At 58.4% G+C, this 20,193-nt stretch overlaps 1 protein-coding gene across 12 annotated transcripts in view; it reads left to right on the top strand.

The window, feature by feature from the left end:
- The window catches only part of CAMK2B (calcium/calmodulin dependent protein kinase II beta), a 109,829-nt gene that overhangs the window by 70,971 nt on the left and 18,665 nt on the right, over window positions 1-20,193 (top strand). For 7 of the 12 annotated variants that reach the window (XM_063708524.1, XM_055347757.1, XM_031013357.2 and 4 more), the window contains exons 5-12: window positions 1,780-1,845; window positions 9,177-9,249; window positions 12,847-12,949; window positions 13,041-13,124; window positions 13,720-13,814; window positions 14,034-14,156; window positions 14,591-14,674; window positions 15,626-15,668. In XM_063708524.1, the coding sequence (XP_063564594.1) occupies window positions 9,223-9,249; window positions 12,847-12,949; window positions 13,041-13,124; window positions 13,720-13,814; window positions 14,034-14,156; window positions 14,591-14,674; window positions 15,626-15,668 (559 nt within the window). In that variant the 5' untranslated portion in view covers window positions 1,780-1,845; window positions 9,177-9,222. Of the gene's footprint in view, window positions 1-1,779; window positions 1,846-9,176; window positions 9,250-12,846; window positions 12,950-13,040; window positions 13,125-13,719; window positions 13,815-14,033; window positions 14,157-14,590; window positions 14,675-15,625; window positions 15,669-16,746; window positions 16,822-20,193 lie in introns of all 12 variants that reach the window. The other 5 variants (XM_031013354.2, XM_031013352.2, XM_031013351.2 and 2 more) reach the window with 1 other exon arrangement.

Raw genomic sequence — 20,193 nt, 5'->3', positions numbered from 1 at the left:
CCTTTTTGTTCCATGCCCACATTACCCGGCTCCCAGAGGCCCTTCAGATTGTGGCTTCTGCTCACAGGGTCTATCCTGACCATAGGGCCCAATGACTACTCACTGGGTGGAGACACAGGGCAGGAGAGTGGGCAGAGACCTCCCTTCTGCCTGTCATCTCTGTTCTCTTCCTAGAGATGGGACCTCGAACACCTCAAGACCCTGGGCCACCAAGGAGACCAGATTTAGGCACCGTGTCTTTGGGCTCTGATCCTGTGCGAGGGCCACCACTCTGGCCCTAAGTGGGGGTGGGAGAGTATTGAGGAGGGGAAACCAGATCTTCTCAGACTTGGAGTTTAAGTCACAAGGCCTGGGTGTAACAATGCAGACCCTGAGACAAAGCGCCTGTGCTGCCCACTCTGGGCAAGTCACCAAATCTTTGAAGTTTGTTTTCTCATCCATAAAAATGGAGTATAATCGTGGCCAAAGTCATAGAGTGGTTGTGAGGACTGAAATGTTAAACGTCATTATAGATAAGTAAGCACTAGTAAGCTGTCAGTCCCAAGTGATGATGGTAATACAGTGGAGGTGGTGGTGCTGGTGATGGTGGTGGTGGTGATGATAATGGTAATGGTGTGATGGTGGTGATGGTGATAGTGATGATGGCGGTGGTGGCAGTGATGGTGATGGTGGTGATGGTGGTGGTGTTGGTGATGGTGATGGTGGTAGTGATGGTGGTGATGGTAGTGATGGTGGTGGTGATGATGGTGATGATGGTAGTGGTGTTGGTGATGGTCATGATGGTGGTGGTAATGATGGTGATGGTGATGATGGTGGTGGTGGTGGTGATGTTGGTTAGTGATGGTAGTTGGTGGTGGTGGTGATGGTGGTGATGATGCTGGTGATGGTGGTGGTGATGGTGATGTTGGTTGGTGGTGATGGCGGTGGTGATGGTGATGTTGGTTGGTGGTGATGGCGGTGGTGATGGTGATGTTGGTTGGTGGTGATGGCGGTGGTGATGGTGATGTTGGTTGGTGGTGATGGCGGTGGTGATGGTGATGTTGGTTGGTGGTGATGGCGGTGGTGATGGTGATGTTGGTTGGTGGTGATGGCGGTGGTGATGGTGATGTTGGTTGGTGGTGATGGCGGTGGTGATGGTGATGTTGGTTGGTGGTGATGGCGGTGGTGATGGTGATGTTGGTTGGTGGTGATGGCGGTGGTGATGGTGATGTTGGTTGGTGGTGATGGTGATGTTGGTTGGTGGTGATGGCGGTGGTGATGGTGATGTTGGTTGGTGGTGATGGCGGTGGTGATGGTGATGTTGGTTGGTGGTGATGGCGGTGGTGATGGTGATGTTGGTTGGTGGTGATGGCGGTGGTGATGGTGATGTTGGTTGGTGGTGATGGTGATGTTGGTTGGTGGTGATGGTGGTGGTGATGGTGATGTTGGTTGGTGGTGATGGTGGTGGTGATGGTGATGTTGGTTGGTGGTGATGGTGGTGGTGATGGTGATGTTGGTTGGTGGTGATGGTGGTGGTGATGGTGATGTTGGTTGGTGGTGATGGTGGTGGTGATGGTGATGTTGGTTGGTGGTGATGGTGGTGGTGATAGTGATGGTGGTTGGTGATGATGGTAGTTGGTGGTGGTGATGATGATTGTGATGATGCTGGTGATGGTGACATTAGTGATGATGGGAGTGATGGTGATGAAGTGGTGATGGTGGTGGTGGTAGTAATGGAGGTGACAGTGCAGTGTGACAGGGGTCTCCAGAATCTGTGACCCCTTCATGCTTCTCCCATAGGGTCACTGGTGGGGAGCTCTTTGAAGACATTGTGGCGAGAGAGTACTACAGCGAGGCTGATGCCAGGTGGGTGCAGAGCCCTCACGCTGTCCTGTCCCTCTTCCTTTATACCCTCACCATCCCTCCTTCACCCACTCCTGCTGCTCTTTCTAACCCACGTCTGGTCCTGAGCATCCCTGCTCACCCACACCCCAGAGCGATGGGCAAGAAGCCAAAGGAAACTTGTAACCTCAGCACAGAGCCAAGAGGCCACCTCCCCTCCACGCCCAAGGCCAGGTTCAGAGGGCTTGGCCCTGGGTCTATGGGCCTCCCAGTGTGAGGATGGAATGGAGGAACTTGGGCTCTATCCAGGTGGGGCTTCCCATGGACCCTCAGGCAGCCCTTCCCACAAGGCCGGCCCTCCCTGGGGGGATGAAGAGGGACAGGTGGTCTCAGAGATGGCTGTTTGTGGCCCGGCTGCTGGAGACCAGATTGAGGGATGGCAGATGTCAGCTGGGGAGGTGACAGGGCCCTGTCCCTGGAAGCATAGGCCACTGGTAGCCTGCTGTGGCCCAGGCCAGATGCCACCCTGACACCTGACAAGGATGTCTCTCATAACTACATCTCACCTCAGGGACAGCTGACAGCATTACTCCCTGCCCACTGGGCTCTGCCCACCCTGCTCTGCCACAGAGATGTGTATTTAAAAGAAAAAAAAACCTGAGGCCAGGCATGGTAGCTCACACCTGTAATCCTAACATTTTGGGAGGCCAAGACAGGAGGATTGCTTGAGGCTAGGAGTTTGAGACTAGCCTGGGCAATATAATGAGACCCCCTCTCTACCAAAAACTTAAAAAAAATTAGCCAGGCATGGTGGCACACATGCACATCAGCTACTTGGGAAGCTGAGGTGGGAGGATGGTTTGAGCCCAGGAGTTCAAAGTTGCACTGAGCCGAGATTGTGCCACTGCACTCCAGCCTGGGTGACAGAGCAAGACCCTGTCTCCAAAAAATAAATACATAAATAAGGCTAACGGAGGACCTCGCTAGGTGGTGAAATTGTGGATGATTTTAAATTTGTATCTTTGTCTATTTAAAAACTCTTTTTAGGCCGTGCGCGGTGGCTCACACCTGTAATTCCAACACTTTGGGAGGCCGAGGTGGGCGGATCACCTGAGGTCGGGAGTTCCAGGCCAACCTGACCAACATGGAGAAACCCCGTCTCTGCTAAAAATACAAAATTAGCCGGGCATGGTGGCGCATGCCTGTAATCCCAGCTACTCGGGAGGCTGAGGCAGGAGAATCGCTTGAACCCAGGAGGCGGAGTTTGCGGTGAGCTGAGATTGCGCCATTGCACTCCAGCCTGGGTGGGCAACAAGAGCAAAACTCTGTCTCAAAAAAAAAAAACCTCTTTTTAAAATGAGTATGTATTACTTTTCTGATCCATAAAAATGAATTTTTTTTTAAGTAGCAGAAGTAGTTTGATGTGACTTGCCTCTGCACCAGTAGGAAACTGCCCATCGTGACATGGCCGGCATCCCTGATGGGCAGTGTGAGCAGCTCTGGTGCCACTGGGCCTCCCCTAGAGCTGGGCAGGGAGAGGGACAAAGCTGGCGAGTCTCTTGGCCCCAGACTTCTGTGGGGTTCGGGACACTGGCTTCTTTTCTAAGGATCCTTGAGGAGGGACTTTGTAGTTTGCAGAACAGCCTGGAGAGGCCTGTGCCCTTGGAACGGAGGAAGACGAGGTTTTCCTTTATATTCTACTTAGAAGACAAGTAGAAAGTGGAACGGAGCCCTGTCCCCCTGCTCTGAGCTTCTGGGGTGAGATATGTCACAGAGCCTGCTGCTGCCTGCCTGCTGGCCAGGTGGACTCGAGGGTCCCTGGTGGCCCATCCAGACACCTGCCAGGGCAGGTGGGAACCTGGGATGGGTGGAGTGCCCTGAGGGGTGGACAGATGCTGGGCAAGGGTGGGGTCATGTGGCCTCCTAGAGCCTCCCATCAGCAGATCGGATCCCACAGCTAGGGTTCAGGAGTGCCTTAGACCACAGCCCCACCCTCCCCCACCCCCACCCCCTGCCCGTGCCCCATCACAGGCCCCTCACTCCCACCCTCCTGCTCACCTGCTGCCTCCAGCCCTCTCCCCTGCCCCTCTGTGCTGCACCCTCTCCTATGCTCCCTCTGCCTCCTTATTGATGTCCTGCCGCCCCCCAGAGCCCCCTCTGCTCCTGTGGATCCCTCTTGGCCCCCTGTGTGGTTTAGGAGTCTTTGTGTTCATCAGGTTTGGGGAAGGAGACACAACCTGTTATCCCCCACTCTGGAGGTCAGCTTGAGAGTCAGCCTGCCCAGAATGCTGCACCCCTCACCGCCCCAGGTGGAGGCTGGAATGGGGCAACTCCAGCCACGGGGGTGAAGGGTCACATGTGGCTTCCTCATCACACCAGGCCAGTTCCCTCCAGAGCACCAACCCCTCTGCCCAATCCACAGGCGCAGCCTTGACTTCTTGCTCAGCATCTCCCTCCTCAGTCTGAGTCTCGGATGAACACACAGCACCCCACACACACCCACAACCCCTCCCCGTGGCGGGCCCTGGGGTGCCTGGCCTGGCAGCAGGAGTCCCATCTGCTTGAACCCCAGATTTTCTGCTGTGGGCCGGGGGACCGCAGAGCTGGCCTGGCGAGGTCTGGAGCAGCCTCAGGGTAGGCTCGGGAAGGGAGAAGTGAGGGATTTCTAGGGTCCTCAGGAAATGCTCGGGCTGTTCAGGTTCCAGGAACCTTTGCCAGAGCAAACTGTAGTGTTCCCGGCTCTGACCCAGGTCTCCCCATCTCCTCTCACAGGACTCCCGATGCGGAGGGCACCCCTGGTGTATGGGGTCCCTTGGAACCAGCCAGAAGAGATGTTCTCTTAGAAACTCCACTGCCTCCATTGAGGGTTTGGAGCTCAAATGGAGGGCATTCCATAGCCAGACTGTGCGGAGCGAGGGGGCACACGGCCTGTGTGCTGTAGAGGGTGCCAGGATCCGGGCAGTGATTTTGGAGGCTGAGTGGGAGAGGGGACATGGAGAGGGAAGGAGCCTCCTGGAGAGCCCCTCCTGGGTTGGCCCTGCTGGTGCGACAGCCTCAGCATGGGGCCCCTCCTCGGGCTTCAGCAGCCTTGGGCTCCTTTCTTTCTGGGTGAGCCTCGTGCCCTGCCTGGGGCCACGGTGGCTTTGCTCTCTGTGCGTGAGCTTCAGCCTTCAAGCAGTGGAGCTCGGTGGAGAGTCTGACAGAGGCCCCCGTGGGCCCCTACCCAACAAGCATAGCCACAAACTCAGGGCAGGACTATAGCAAAGGAGGGAGCTTGACTTACCCCCAGGCAGAGCCGCATGTCTGAACAGTCAGGGTTGTGCTGAGACAGAGGTAAAGGACAGGCGCAGGACAGGATGGGCCGAGGCCTCCTGGCCAGACCCAGGCAGGCAGGTGCTTTCCGAACCACACAGACGCAGCCAGGGCAAGTGTACTAATGCCCTGCCTGGTACCTGCCAAGGGCCAGGAGCTGCTGCCGTGGAGCAGCTGACAGATTTCTGGATGAGCCCCATCTAAGGAACAAGAAGAAACAGGACAGTCATTGCTTTTCTGAACTCATTTCTAACCAACAAAGCTGGAAATTCCTCTTAGGAGGAAGCAGGGTCTTATTTTGGAGTTGACGGGGAAACTGAAGGGTGCCCATGTCTTCTTCAAACAGGGAAAGCAAAATTCAAAACATTTAGAACCCATTTTTAAAAAAAAACCTTAAAAAGCAATGTGGTAGCCAGGCACGGTGGCTCACGCCTGTAATCCCAGCACTCTGGGAGGCCGAGGCGGGCAGATCACAAGGTCAGGAGATCGAAAACATCTTGGCCAACATGGTGAAACCCCGTCTCTATTAAAAATATAAAAATTAGCCTGATGTGGTGGCGCATGCCTGTAATCCCAGCTACTCTGGAGGTTGAGGCAGGAGAATCGCTTGAACCCGGGAGGCGGAGGTTGCAGTGAGCCCAGTTCACGCCACTGCACTCCAGCCTAGGTGACAGAGCGAGACTCCATCTCAAAAAAAAAAAAAAAAAAGCAATGTCACTACTGAAAGATGGCTGAAGGGACCTGGTGCAATGCTGACTGTCTGCGGAGGGGGAGGACATCAGAGCCCAGGCTGAGAATAACGTCCCAAATGCTGCTTGGGAACAATTCTAATCACAAAAGTGACATCTTAAACTGTTCAAAACATGAAAAAACAAAAACAAACCTAGAGGGGGTTGGCCCTTCCTAGAGAAGACATCGATGTTAACAGAAAGTGAGGGCAGACAAGATGGTGTGACTGTGAGTCTCACATCCTCCAAGGCCGTGGTCTCAGATTGCACCAGGACAAGGGCAATATGAGGACAGGTCCCTAAAGTGCAGGGGACTGCCCTGAATGGGCTGTCCCAGGCTAGGTGGTTGTCCCATCCCACCTACCCTGCTGGGTGCAGCCTGGCCCAGCGTTGTCTTGGGGACCCCTGACTTGCTCAGCCAACTCAATCCTGAGCATGCGTTTGCAGGGCCTGGAGGCTGCGTGACAATGGACGGGGCGGACTTGATCTCAGCAACACGTGCCAAGTCCCCGTCATACCCTTAAGGACACCATGGAGAGGTGCAGAACCAATGCTGTCCCCATAGTCCCCGTCTCTGGCATTGGTTTGGGAGGGGAGGGGAGCCTCCTCAGCAGGGGAGGCTGAGGAGGACGGGGCGAGCCAACTGTGGAGTCAGGGGGTGATGACAGCTGGGGAGGAAGGAGGATACAGGGCGTGGCCAGAGCTGTGGCCAGGACTCAGTAAGTCTGAGGCTGAAAGAAGGTCGACGAGGAAGGTTCAACTCTCGCCCTCAGCAGTAGTCTGTGAGGTGCATGCGGTGCAGGCCGAGTCCCTGTTGGTGTCCCGGGAGGTGGCACTTCCTGGTGACCACAAGCTCTGCACACATCACTCCACCTGGAGAGTGCCCAAGGGCAGAGGAAAGTCCAGCCCTCAGGGAGGTGATGGACCACGGGGATGGGCTGGGGGAAAGTGCACACAGTTGGACAGGAGGAGCCCAAGATCTATGCCCTTCCCAGGACAAACCAGGGCCAAGACTGACCACAGGATCTGGCCAGCACTGCTACCGTCCACACCACGCAGCACTGCATGAAGGAGCCGGCTGGCCCTTGGAAGGGCCTCTGGGAGGGCCACACTGAGCTCATTCTGCATCTGGACCCATCTGGATGGCTGTGGATATCTGACCCCACAGCCTCACCCCCGACTTCCCAGGCTTCCCGTCTTGCAGGGAGGCTGAGTCTGCCCACCAGAGGGAAGCCCCCACCCCAGCCAGCCAGCCATGCTTAGGCTCACAGGCCTTGCCAGGACACAGTTGGTCATTCAAAGGAACAGATGCTGGGCCCCTTCAGGAACAAGGAGGAGGGGCTGGTCCAGGCAGATGAGGGCAGCATGGGAAGTAGATGCTCCTCATAGTGGCTTGTCATGGGCTGACTTCAGGGACACAGCCCTCTACGGGAGTTGCAGGAGCAGAAGAGAGGCCAGGAAGTCTCTAGATGTAGGCCAGGGAGAAGGGAGGATGTTTCAACAAATGGGCAGGACACCCCAGGGCACATGGGGAGGAGGGAAGGCAGGACACCGCAGGGCATATGGAGCATGGAGATAGGATTGTGGCTCCCACTCTTGGTGACATTGAAGTGACACCACCAAGGGGCTGTCTCCCATGAGTTTGGGCCTGGCTTCTCCTGACCCCACACACCTCAGGAGTCCATCACCCGTTAGGACTCTGAGGGCTGGATTTCTTCAGGAGGAAACTCAGATTCACTTTTTAATGCAATGGCTGACGCTGTACAGATGGGACCAAGAGGGGAGGGAGCTATTTGAGGAAGAAGGCTGGCCTCTCATGTCCTCTCTGAATTTGCTGTTTGTTAGGAAAACAAAGCCCACTCATCTTGCTGACCCTGGTCACCCTCCTGTCCCCAAGGATCTGGCTGGGATAGAAGGGTCTTGAGGAGGTCTTCCTGTCCCTCCCTTGACCATGCCCAGTGGGGCGGTGACTGAGACCCCAGGCAGGTGGGCATCGGCAGCCTGTGGCAAATGCCTCCAGGCCTAGCAGGGCAGCCTCGGAGGTGGTGGTTGCTATCACCCTGCATTGTGGAGCTGTCCCCGGGGAAGGGCTTGTGTTGGGCTCCAGGGGCACCTGGGCAGAAGCAGATTCAAGCCACGGGCTCTCGGTGTGTGCAGGGGCTCCGTGGCCCTGGGTCTGATGTGCTCTAGGACAGGTGTCAGGGAGGTGGCCTGAGAGCAGCTTGGACCTCTCCTCCCAGCCAGTCATGGCCTGGAAGGGCCCTGGACTTCTGCCAACAGCCCTCCCTGACTATGAGAGGAAGGGTTGAAGGGGAAGCTCCGTGTGCTCAGTGCTGTGCACACACAGCCCCCTGCCCAGCCCCTCAGATCCCTGGGAGCTGAACTAGATGCCCCTAGTGCTGCTGGGACTGAGCCACCCAACACGGCAGCCACCAGCCAATGTGGAAGCTTGGGTTTCACTTTTTTTTTTTTTCTTTTTGAGATAGACTCTCCCTCTGTCACCCAGGCTGGAGTGCAGTGGCGCCATCTTGGCTCACTGCAACCTCCACCTCCTGGGTTCAAGCAATTCTCCCTTCCTTAGCCTCCTGAGTAGCTGGGATTACAGCCGCCCACCACCACACCCAGCTAATTTTTGTATTTTTAGTAGAGACGGGGTTTCGCCATGTTGGCCAGGCTGGTCTTGAACTCCTGACCTCAGGTGATCCACCCGCCTTGGCCTCCCAAAGTGCTGGGATTACAGGTATGAACCACCGTGCCCAGGCAGGTTTCACTTTTTATTAAAATGAAATAACATGTGCCCGAGCACATTATTTCTGCTCCAGCACAGAGCAGGGTCCTGGTGCCTGGGGCTTTCTCACACACCAGGGCAGCCCCCTGCCCCCACCCCCAGCAGCCTTGACCCTTTCCTGCCTTGGTTTTCTAGCCCGCTCGCCCGGCCTGCTCACCTCAGCCTGCCTTACAGGGTACAGATTCAGCCTGGCCTCCCTCCTGAGGGTGCCCAGCTTAGGGTCAGGCTTGGCCAACAGGAGCCTGGGGACAGGGGTGTTTCCTTTGAAAGTCACTTCTGTGTGCCTGGCCATGCCCTCTGAGCAGATATGGGCCCAGAGGGGAAGGCAGGGCCAGGGCCAGAGTTGCTGGCCTTGGAGGTGAGGAAGAAGCCCCAGAGGCCCCTCCTGGCCAGCATCTTCTCTCCCCTTGACTCGCTTTGTCCCCCTGGTCCCCCCAGGCCACACAGCACCATTGCCCCTGCCCCCAGTGCCTCCTCTTGCTGCTCCCCAGGGCCACTCGCACTAACCCACCTGCTGTTTGCCACAGTCACTGTATCCAGCAGATCCTGGAGGCCGTTCTCCATTGTCACCAAATGGGGGTCGTCCACAGAGACCTCAAGGTGAGTCCCCACCCCACCAGGTGTCTGTTGTCTGTACCTGCATGCTGTGTACAAGGAAGTGTGAGGGGCTGGACAGTGTGTGGCACTGTGGAGCTTGGAGGGGTGAGGTGTATGTTTGTGTGTGTCCTTGTGTGCATGCATGGAGGAGTGTGTGCATGCATGTGCATGTGTATGTGTGTGCACATCCTGTGTGGTGGGTGTGCATATGTGCGTGCATGTGTGGAGGCATGTGTGCATGCTTATGTGTGTGCATCTGTATGTAAATGTGCATGTGTCATGTGCATAGAAGTATGTGTGTGCGTGTGCATACGTGTGTACATGGAGGTTCGTGTGTACATATGTGCATGCCTGGGTGGAGGCATTGTGTGTGTGTGCACATGTGTGTATACATGCTTGTGTGTGCATCTTGCACCTGTGCAGGGATGTGCATGTATGTGCACACTTAGAGGTGTGAGTGCATATGTCTGCATGAGTGGTCACATGTCTGTATTTGTGCCTGTGTGCATGTGTGTATACATATGGCATGTGTGCATGCACGTGTGTGGGGACTGTGCATGCATGAGTATGCAAGTGTGTACAAGTGTGTACATGTGTGGGCATGTTCGTGTGCATGCATATGTGAATGTGTACATGTGGGTACATGTGTGCATGTATGTGCATGTCTGTGTGGGCATGTGTGTACATGTGCATGTGTGTGCACATGTGTGTTGGAGGGGTGTCTGCACATGGCCCTCCCTACCCCTCCGGACCTCCAGGGCTGGGAGGGGTTAGTCTTCAGAAATCAGCCTATTACACTGCACTCCAGCCTGGGCAATAGAGAAATCAGCTAGTAACAAATGTCCACTCAGGGTCTAACTGTGAGCCCCCACCAAGACTCCACTCTGGCAGATGAGGACACAGGTGACAGGGCTGACGCTGCTGGGAGCAGGGTGGTGAGAGCAGGACTCGCCAGGGTCTGCCAAGTCCTCCCAGCCCTTTCTTCAAGTCTCTGCTGCCCCCAGCTCAGGTCTGGGCAAAGCAGTTCTAGGCTGTGTTCAGAAGAAGGTTGGTCACCCCCCAGGGCACAGGGTGGCCTCTCAGAAGCTTAGCTGTCTCTCTGCTCCTCCCTCTCTCCCTTCCTTCCTCCCTTTCCTTCCTTCCAATCTCCTTTCCTCCTCCTTCAACCCCACCTTCCCCAAGGCTTGGTTCAGCCTGCTGCTTCTCTGTAGACAGGCAAGCAGTGCAGACCCTGGGGCCATCACCCTGATGGCATTTTTAAGACCAACCTCCCCGTTGGTTTTCATGCTGAATGGGGGTCACGCCTTTCCTTAGGCCGTCGATGATCTTTGTGCTGCTCTGGGGAGAGTGTCACACCAAGAGCAGATCCGGGACCCTCTCCTATACCCTTTACATGCCACCGTACCCCCGTTCCCTCTCATCTCTGCATCCCAAGCATGTCCTGCTTTGTCTCACCTGAGTCAGCCTCACTCAGGCGCCTCTGGGAGGAGGGGGCCCCCAGGTGCTCCCCTCGGGGCCACGTGGGTTGGTGCTAGGGCTCAGTGTTTCTCCTGTGAGGGGTCACAGACATTTTGTTACCAGACCCCATGATTTATCTGGTTAACTCTGGGGCCAAGGCATAGAGGTGGAGGTCAGTGGTACCTCCTCCCCAATTTGGGGGACAAACAGAATTCTTGCTGTCTCAACCTCCTGTTGAGGGGGACAGGATGTCCTTTTTTCCTGGACAGAAATCCACCGTCTTGATCATGACAGCCCAGGAAGCAACAGAGTAGTGGGGTTGCTCTCACCCCACTGGGGAGGGTGGTAGAGAGCAGAGGGCAGTTGATGTCATCCCAGGGAGCTGCAAAAGAGCCAGGGTGGGGGCATCACTGGGTGGCCTAGCAGGGGTGGGCACAGCCTCAGAGCTACCCTGGAGCCTCCAGGCCTTCTTGCCCAGTGCTTCCTATGGTCCATGTTCACTTAACACTCCTTCTCTTCGGAAGAACTGCTGGTCTGTTTCCTCTGGGGAGGGGGGCATGCAGCAAGTCTGCTCTGGGCTGGGTGGAGAAATGCAGCCCCTGACCCCTCCTCTGTCCGACTTCTCCATGTGGCTGCACGGGGAGCTTGGGGCCTCCACCCACTCACGTTGGCAAAATCACCATGTCCAGTGGCCTGTGGGTTGGTGCTCGGTGGACACGGATGCGTGTGCCCCAGCAGACTGGGACCCCCAAGGTGACGAGGAGGTGGAGGTGGGAGACAGAAGCCCCCAATGCTGCCTTGTCAAGGGGGCACACGGCCTCATCCCGCCTGCTCAGTAGGGCGTGGCTGGAGCTTTCGAGGAAGCTCTGGGTTTCTGCTGAGGGGCGCTCACAGCTCGGGGCTGTGGCAGTCTTTCCACATGGGGATAGCATATGTCATTCATTCTGGGGGCCACTTTTTCACATTTCAAGATCTCTGAGGTTTACAACCAGTGTTAAAAGTGGGTGGAGTGGTCTGTTTTGTCTCTTTTGGCGGCTCATCAAGCGGCAGTGTGATCCCGAGGGTAGTGCATCAGATGGAAGCAGTGCCAGGACAGCGGGGTACTCACCAGGGCAAAGGGGTGGCCTGGGAGGCTGGCCAAGGGGACCCGAGGGCCCCAGGGAGCCCCCTGCTGGTCAGGGACAAGGAAGGCCTGCAGCCAAGAGACCCCACCGCTGGGAGATGGTGAGGCTGATGGGTAGGCCAGAGCCCGATGGGGAGGCCAGAGCCCGATGGGGTTCGAAAGCTGGGACAGGAAGTTCCCATGGGATGCAGTGGCCCTGGGACCCCCTCAGGCCCTCAGTGCCAAGTGCCCCCAGGCCTCCTTGGCCGCTGCTGCAAGATATGGAGCATATGTCCTTCTGGCTTGAGCAAGGGCACTGCTCTCTGTGTCAGGGCCTGAGTAACCCCCCAACCTGTGGATACCCAGCGGGCAGGGGGTCATTGCAGGGGCCTCCTTCCTGCCCCATGTAGTGGGGATGACCAGAGCCAGGGGGACTTGGTGGGTGGATGTCCTGGGCTGCCCCTAGTGCTGAGGGCCCTGGGCGTTTCTCCTTGCCCTTTGGGGGTCACCATCTCGGCAGGAAATACCTGAACTTCCCCTCAAGCAGCCCCCAACATCCCATGTCTCTGAGGAGTGAGAAACAGGGAGGGGAGGGAGGGCCATTGCAGCCTCTCAACCAGTGGGAGTCCGAGGGCCATGGGAGCCCCAGCCACTGCACAGTCTGCCCCAGGGCTGTGGGGAGCATTTAGTTTGCTTGTAAGGATGAGCTTGAGGTTTTGGTCCAACTAGCCCCCAGGTCGCCCTTCCAGGTTATGGGGATCCAAGCTCAGGCTGAGAGCCAAGTTTCCTCTGAAAGGCCAGAGCTGCTGTGTCTCTGTCCCCAGGGGCAGAGGGGCTGTGGGGTTGCAGGCTCAGCATCTGGGACTCTGGGGTGAAGGCTCAGCCATGCCCTGCAGACACCATGGGGCAGGGCTCAGACCTGTGCACCTGTCTCTTGCAAACCACTGTTTTCTCTGTTTTGTAACACCCCCCCCCCCCTCCCCGCATAACACCTCTGGGTTTAAACAACGTGCACCCTTGTGCCGGTCACCTCCCTGCAGCCGGAGAACCTGCTCCTGGCCAGCAAGTGCAAAGGGGCTGCAGTGAAGCTGGCAGACTTCGGCCTAGCTATCGAGGTGCAGGGGGACCAGCAGGCATGGTTTGGTGAGTACCAGGGGCAGGGTGTGTTGGCTGGCAGTTGGCAGGGCAGGAGGTGATGCTGACAGCCCCTTGTGGCCTCTTCCCCTCTCTCTAGGGTTTGCTGGCACACCAGGCTACCTGTCCCCTGAGGTCCTTCGCAAAGAGGCGTATGGCAAGCCCGTGGACATCTGGGCATGTGGTGAGGCCTGGCCTGAGATGGTGCGGGGCAGGGCCTCGGGTGTTTCAGGACTTCCCACCTACATCCTGGAGTGTGCAGTGGCCGGCACGTCTTGCTCTCATCTGGGTTTATCTGTGTCAGACCTGCCCTTGAGCTGCCCTGGCAGCGGTCTGCCCACACAGCCAAGAGCCCCCTTTCCACCCAGATTAGAATTGCTCACATGAGCCTGGCGCACCCCAGTGCTCGCCTGCGCTCAGCAGAGGTCTGGTCCAGAAGTGTGGTGGGTGGATGGGAGTGGAGAAGAGAGGTCAGGGGCTGTTGGGCCATGGGCAGGGCCACCTCCTTGGGCTGGGGTCTCCTCCCACAGAGGTGGGGAGCAGCAGAGGGGCTTGGCATCACCCTCATCCCTGTGATAGTGTGGGTGTGGGGCAGAGGTCGGGGGGCCAGCTGTGCCCTTCTACCCCAGTGTCTGCTGCACAGGTGGGGGCAAAGGAATGCTGGGGACCCCAATGCCCTCCCAGGGCCACAGGAGCTGGGCAGTGAGGGTGCAGGGCATGGGCTTCATGGACGGTGGCACCCTGCAAGTGGCTGCGGTGCTCACAGGCCCCATCCGCAGGGGTGATCCTGTACATCCTGCTCGTGGGCTACCCACCCTTCTGGGACGAGGACCAGCACAAGCTGTACCAGCAGATCAAGGCTGGTGCCTATGACGTGAGTGCACCAGCCCCTCTCTGATGAGCTCCCTTCCTCCAGGTGTGGCCGGGTGAGGGCAGCGTGGGAAGAGGCTAGGAGTGGGGTGAAGCCACCTGTGGCCAGGTCCTGGGTCCTGCTCTCCCAGATTCGTGGCTGGAGATGAAGCCCCTTGGAGAATTCTTGCCCCTGCCTGAGAGGGGGCTTCAGGCCCGGCCGGGGCACTGTTTCCTTCTGCAGTTCCCATCCCCTGAGTGGGACACCGTCACTCCTGAAGCCAAAAACCTCATCAACCAGATGCTGACCATCAACCCTGCCAAGCGCATCACAGCCCATGAGGCCCTGAAGCACCCGTGGGTCTGCGTGAGTCGCCCTTGGTGCCCATGGTGGGGAGGGGGCTCCTGGTGGAGGTGGCCTCAGACCACTCCCCTGGCAAGGACCCCAAGAGGGTCCTGTTCCTGACATCCAAGAGCTCCCCTGGGTCCCCTGGGTGCTCCTTGTGGCCTCTGGCTTGGGACACACCAGCATGTTTGTGAGGCCTGGGGCTTGGAAGACATTAGAGGGTAGAGGTGATCCCTTCCTCCCAACTGCAGTCCTGTCTGTGAGGGGCAGAGTGGACGAGGCAAGGGAGAGATGAGTCTTGAAGTCCCAGGCGGGTGGGGACAGACAACCCTTGCTGCAATGGTGGCCGATGGCTCTTGGCATGTGGGGACCCCGGGGTGCCGCAAGCCTTGCCACCCTGGCCTCTCCCCTGTGTCTCGGGCTCGGCTGCCATATGACCACCCATTTCCCCACAGCAACGCTCCACGGTAGCATCCATGATGCACAGACAGGAGACTGTGGAGTGTCTGAAAAAGTTCAATGCCAGGAGAAAGCTCAAGGTGAGGCCCTGGCCCCTAGTCCCAGGCATGGCCATGCTTCTCTGTGTCCCTCTGGGCTGGAGCAGGGGGGCCTTGTGGGGGTCTGGGCAGACCTAGGGGTTACTGCTGCCCCCAAGACTGACTGTTAGCAAGTCCCAGACTGGATGCATCAGGTGAACTCAGGCCAGCTTGGGAATGAGTCCAGAGGGGCCCTGGGCCAGGTGTGGCCCCTCCTAGTTGTCTGTGCCACCTCCTAGCAGCCCTTGGAGGAGCTGTCCTGAAGCGCTCGCTGTGGGCTCCTCACCCGAGCTCTGCAGGCAGCACTCACCTTCTGGCAGTCACACTCTTTAGTACAAGCAAGTCCGAAGCTTCCGGCTCAGACAGGTTTGGTAAGGAGAGCAGAGCCACACACACTGGTCTTGGGTGGGCTGGGGGAGTTCTGGGAGGGAGGTGGGTCCCAGTAGGGTATCCAACCTGCCTGCTTTGGCCAGGGCTGGCTCCGGTGACCGCACACTGGCAGTCCCTCTACTTGTGGGTTCCGGGCTGGGGACTTGTTGCCTGACTGCCCTCTGCTGGTCTCTGAGCAGTTCTCCCCGGAAGCCCCAGGACTGATGCCCTGTCTGAGCCTGTCAGGAAAAGAAGGGGCTGTCAGGGAGCTGGACCCCAGAGGAGCTGCCGTGGTGATCAGCTGTTCTGGTGACCCCTGAGGCTTGAGGGGTCTTGAAGCAGCTAGAAGCTGTAGTTGGTCAACAGGTTTAGGCCCAGGGTGTGTGTAATTCTGGAAATAGGTGATCTGTCTCAGTGCGGCTGCTGGCTTCCTGGAGCTCTTGCCTCTCTGGAAGGCTGAGGTCATGTCAGCCTCATGACAATGAGGCTGAGCATCTGGGCAGGAGGACAGGGGTCTTATCCTGGCCAGAAGCCAGCAGGGAACACTGATGGGATAGCCCCGGTTTTATCTGTGTCTCTCCCCAGGGAGCCATCCTCACCACCATGCTGGCCACACGGAATTTCTCAGGTGAGCCTTTCTTCTCCAGGGAGACAGGCGCTGCCCCCTCCCTGCTGGCCCACGCAGGAGAGCGCCTCCTTCCTCACCAGCCTCTCTACTCCTCCTCTGCGGCAGGCCTGCCCTCGGCATCTGCCCTCAGCTCTGAGACCCACTGCCCACCTGGCCCCGCTGGGCTCCCACCTTGGGTGATACCACAGGGTCCAGCCCCCCGAGGCCATCATCTTCGTGCTGGGTCTGTGTCCCTCCACCCCCTGAACACGAGCGTCTGTGCTGCCCCACTGGGGCTCACAGCATCGTATGTGTCTGTCCAGGCGTTTGTCGGGCATCTGTGTGGCCTCCTTGTCATTTTGAGTGCTCTGAGCATTGTGTTTTGTGCGGGAGGTGGGCAGAAGGGATGCGGGGTGATGTGGGAGGCTCGGGGGCCTCCTTCCGAGTTCTGGATGAGCTGCAGCCTCCTGTCCCGGCTGCTCAGGGTGGGTGGTTGGGAAGCAAGTTCTCTTGGCAGGGGGTGGGGGGGTGGGGGGGTGGGGGGGTGGGTGGGGGGTGGGGTCTGTTATAGACCCCTGAGGCCCAGGGCGCTGGCAGACCCATCGGGGCATGATGTTAGCCCCAAAGTGGAGCCGGCAGCCCAGGTCTGGACAAGCTGTACCTGTGGCTTCTCCGTCGTCCGACACTCCGTGTGCGAGCGTCTGTGATCCGTCTCTCTCGTTGTCCGTTTGCATCTGGTGCCCCCCACCCGCCATCCTGTTACTTTTGCTGTGATGCTGTAATGCCGGGAACGCGTGCACACGGTCACACCAACACTAATAGGACTGTCCTGTCTGCTGTGTGCTCACCACACCCTTCGGGCATGAGAAGCCCCCACTGGGGTTTTCTAAGGAGAAAGGAGGCAAATGCTTTTCCGTGTCAATCAGTCCAATCTTGTTTTCACTCTCTTGAGCAAAGGATTCTGGAACCATCTGTCACCTAAACTTTAACTCTAATCTTCTTCTGCTTCCTTTGTCTCTTTTCTTCCCTTACCTCGCCCACCCCTCGTCTGTGTCCGCCCACCCCTACCTTCCCCTCGTCTCTAACCCGGTGCTAACAGTGGGCAGACAGACCACCGCTCCGGCCACAATGTCCACCGCGGCCTCCGGCACCACCATGGGGCTGGTGGAACAAGGTAGATGTGTCTCGACCAGCGTCCCGCCCGCTCCCGCCCGTCCCTCCTGCCAGCATGCAGCCCCCTGCTGCACGCAGCCGCTGGCCGGACTCCAGAGCCGCCCCAGAGGCCGCCAGGCCCCCGGGAGCCCCTGCTCCCGTGTGGTCACATCCCAGCAGAGCCCACCACAAAGGGCAGGGAGGCAGCCCCCAAGGCTCCTCGCCTGTAAGAGGAGGGGCTGGGCTAGGTGGCCCCTGGGCTACACCAAGCCCTTCTGGTCCTGGCCCCCGCGGTCTGGGGGTCCGGAGACCCCCATTAAGAATGGCCTGGGCCCCACAGGGAGCCACTGGGCCTGCTGCTGGGGGGTCTGAATCCTGAAAGGAGAGCCTTGAGGAGCAGAGCCAGAGAGGCAGAGGCCCTTGGGGCAGACCCACACCCTGCCCCTCAGGGGCTGCATGGAGACGGTGGTCTGTGCTGCTGAGTCCCACACATGCATGTCTGCCCTGAGCATCCCCCCAGGACAGGCCGCTCTGGAGCAGGTGGGGGTTTTAGGCACCCTGAGGAGACTTTCAAGGCTTCCTCTTGGGTTGTTTCTGCAAAGTCCTCCTCCCCTGGCCTCAAACCCTGTGAGGGAAAAGGCCGGCACTGGCCACCTGCTCCTCTGGGCTGTGCGGGGCCAGAGCCCAGAGGCCCAAGTTGGCTTCTGCCCACCTGCTGGCTTGTGACCATGGGCAGACCCCATGAGGGCTAGGTGACCCCAAGACCTCCTTGCAGCTCCAGCCTGAGCTGAAGGCTGGTGAGAGCTTAGGGCAGGCCAAGCTGACAACGCCTGGCCACAGAACACAGGGCTACAGGGGTGACCCCTCAGATCCTCCCTGGGCTGAGCTGCTGAGTTCCCTGTCGGTGCCTCCAACGTGGGCTGGGGACCCGGCAGAGGTTCCAGGGTGCTTGAGACTGCCTTCCCCAGGCCTCCTCATGACCCACAGGGTGAGCAGCCTGGCCTTCCCAGCCAGAGAACCCTCCTCCTGGGGAGGCCCAGGCCGTCCTCAGGGAGGGCAGTCTATTCTCCTCCCATGAGCCCAGTGGACGTGTCTAGCAGGCAGCACCCCGGGAGAGCCCTCCCACGTCTTCTCCATTTGACAGGCCTTTCCAGAGCGCAGGTGGGAGGGGGCTGTGATTAGAAAAGAGTGAGGCTAGTGGCTTCTGGGGAGGCACTGCTGCCCAGGGGACAGTGCTGAGAGACAGCTGCCTCTATGCTGCCCTGTGCCCGGGGCTCCCGCTGCAATGCCCGCCTGTCTGCAAGTGAACGTGGGGCGACGGTGCATGAGGCCCTGCATGTGTGGCTCCACCCTGGGCGCCGAGAGCAGCTCTGTCCTGGAGGGTGGTCAGTGCATGTGTACAGAGCCCAGCATGGCTGTCCTGGGTGACCAGCTAAGGGGACAAGGCAGAGGCAGGGCTGAGGGGACCACCCATCCTGCTAGGTCAGCCCAGCTCAGCCATATCACACGGCAGTGAGCATGGAGCTCAGTTCTCTGCCAATGGCAGCTGAGTCTGGTACCATCCAGTCAGAGTCTGGTACCAGCCCATGTGGCATAGCCCCCTCAGCCCGCAGAGAGACCCCGTCTGTCAAGTGTGCTTCAGTTTGGCCTCTGTGGTCTCTCCTGCATTGATCAGGTGTAAGGGCATAGGAGACCCAGTGTCTGGCCAGCTGCAGGGTGGCAGCGGTTGCCCCGGCCTGGAGACCCGGGAATGGGCAGTGCCTTCCCAGGATGGAGGGCAGAGGGTCTCTCCTTGTCCCACAGAGGCCTGCAGAACCCCCAACCCAGGTGTCTGGGATGCCTGTGACTGCTCCGCCTACCCTGGGCTCCTGCGGCACCTAATGCATGCTTTGAACTTGAGACACAGAAAGGAAGTTCCCGTGCCCTTGAACGCTAGTGTAGATGGGCATCGATAGGACTCTGGCCACGGTGAATCTGGAGTTAGTCCCAGGCAGAGATGTGAAATGAGCAGCCCCCCAAAAAATGGTTGGCCGGGAGCCATGCACCCCACACTGCGCCCAAGGCGTGCACAAGCGATTGTTTTAAAAGCGGGTTCACAAGGAAGGATGTCTGGGAACTGACTGAGACAACAGGGACGTCTGCTGCAGGGCTTCCCAGAGCTCTGACGGCAGCGTCGGCCTGAGTCCTTCGAGGAGGGCTGGTTTGTACGTGGCATTTGCTGCCCACTGGACTGTGAACTTCTGTCTTTTTATTTCCCACTGCCGCTGTGGTACATCTCCAGTAGCACAGTTTGGAAATGCAGGTCTTGATAGACTCAAGGATCTAAATGGAACCCTCTTAGTACCAAGGACTGTCCGGGGTCTCTGCCAGCCCCGCCGATGGGCCTAACTGTGGTGCCTCCTTTCCTGTGAGAATCTTCTGAGGACATGCCCGGGGAAAGAGCTCAGTTCTGCTGCTGCCTAGGGTGCCATGCTGGCCCCGGTTCCAATGCAGAGCCTGGCTGGAAGTACCGCTGGGTTGGCGGAGGCTGCGTGCCTGGCTGTCCCCTCGGGGGTGGGGTAGAACTAGCCTTCTGAAACCGCCTGCTTCAGTTGGCCACAGCTTTTTGAAATGTGTGTTTCTGGAAGGGACTGGGTCCCTTACTTGCCTGTTCAGCTCCCCACGACAAATGTCCTCAAGGCGAGGCTGGATCCTTCCTTCCTCAGGCTCCTAGGAGGAACCCGTCCCCCAGCTGTGTCGGGCAGCTGGTCACCAGCAAGGACAGGATCCCCCAGCTGCAGCCTCAGGCTGGCTGGCACTGGGCGGGTGTTTCTGGGATGAGTTGTGTGTACTGGAGATGGGAGGGGAGCTGAGAGGGTGGGATGCACAGACAGGAGAGGGGACTATGGGGGTCCTGGAACCCTGAGTTCCAAGTCTTCAGAACTCTCCCTCCACAGCAAGTTACAGAGAAGCAGATTTGAGCCACAGGGAAGCAGATTTGAGCTGCAGCGAGGGGGAGGGTTTTCAATCTGTGCTATAGGGAAGTGGGCAGTCGGCATTTCTGGTCCTGGGAACTCACTGGGCAGGGCTGCCTTGGGACATCAGGGAGGTGGCCCTGTGCTCAGCTTCACCAGGAGGGGCCTTAGGCCTGGGGACGGAGAGTGATGCCTGAGGCCCCTCTACTTCTCCATGGATCCTGGGAGGGACTCCTGGGCTTGATACAAAATTGTTGAGAGTTAAGAGATCTGTGAGGAAGGGGAGGCTGGGAATAGAAAGTGTGTGCCCACTGCACATGGGGTCTGCAGGGCCATGTGCAGCCACTGCGCAGGCACGACCCCAGTCCCCACAGAGCCCAGGAGGGGCCAGAGCCATGGAGGAGGCAGCACTGGGCATTTGGACAGGGAGGGGGTGGTCA

Source organism: Gorilla gorilla, chromosome 6 (genome assembly GCF_029281585.2).
Source record: "Gorilla gorilla gorilla isolate KB3781 chromosome 6, NHGRI_mGorGor1-v2.1_pri, whole genome shotgun sequence".
NCBI classification, from domain to species: Eukaryota; Metazoa; Chordata; class Mammalia; order Primates; family Hominidae; genus Gorilla; species Gorilla gorilla.
The sequence above is the reverse complement of the archived record's forward strand: the minus strand, read 5'-3'. Positions and strand labels throughout refer to the sequence as shown.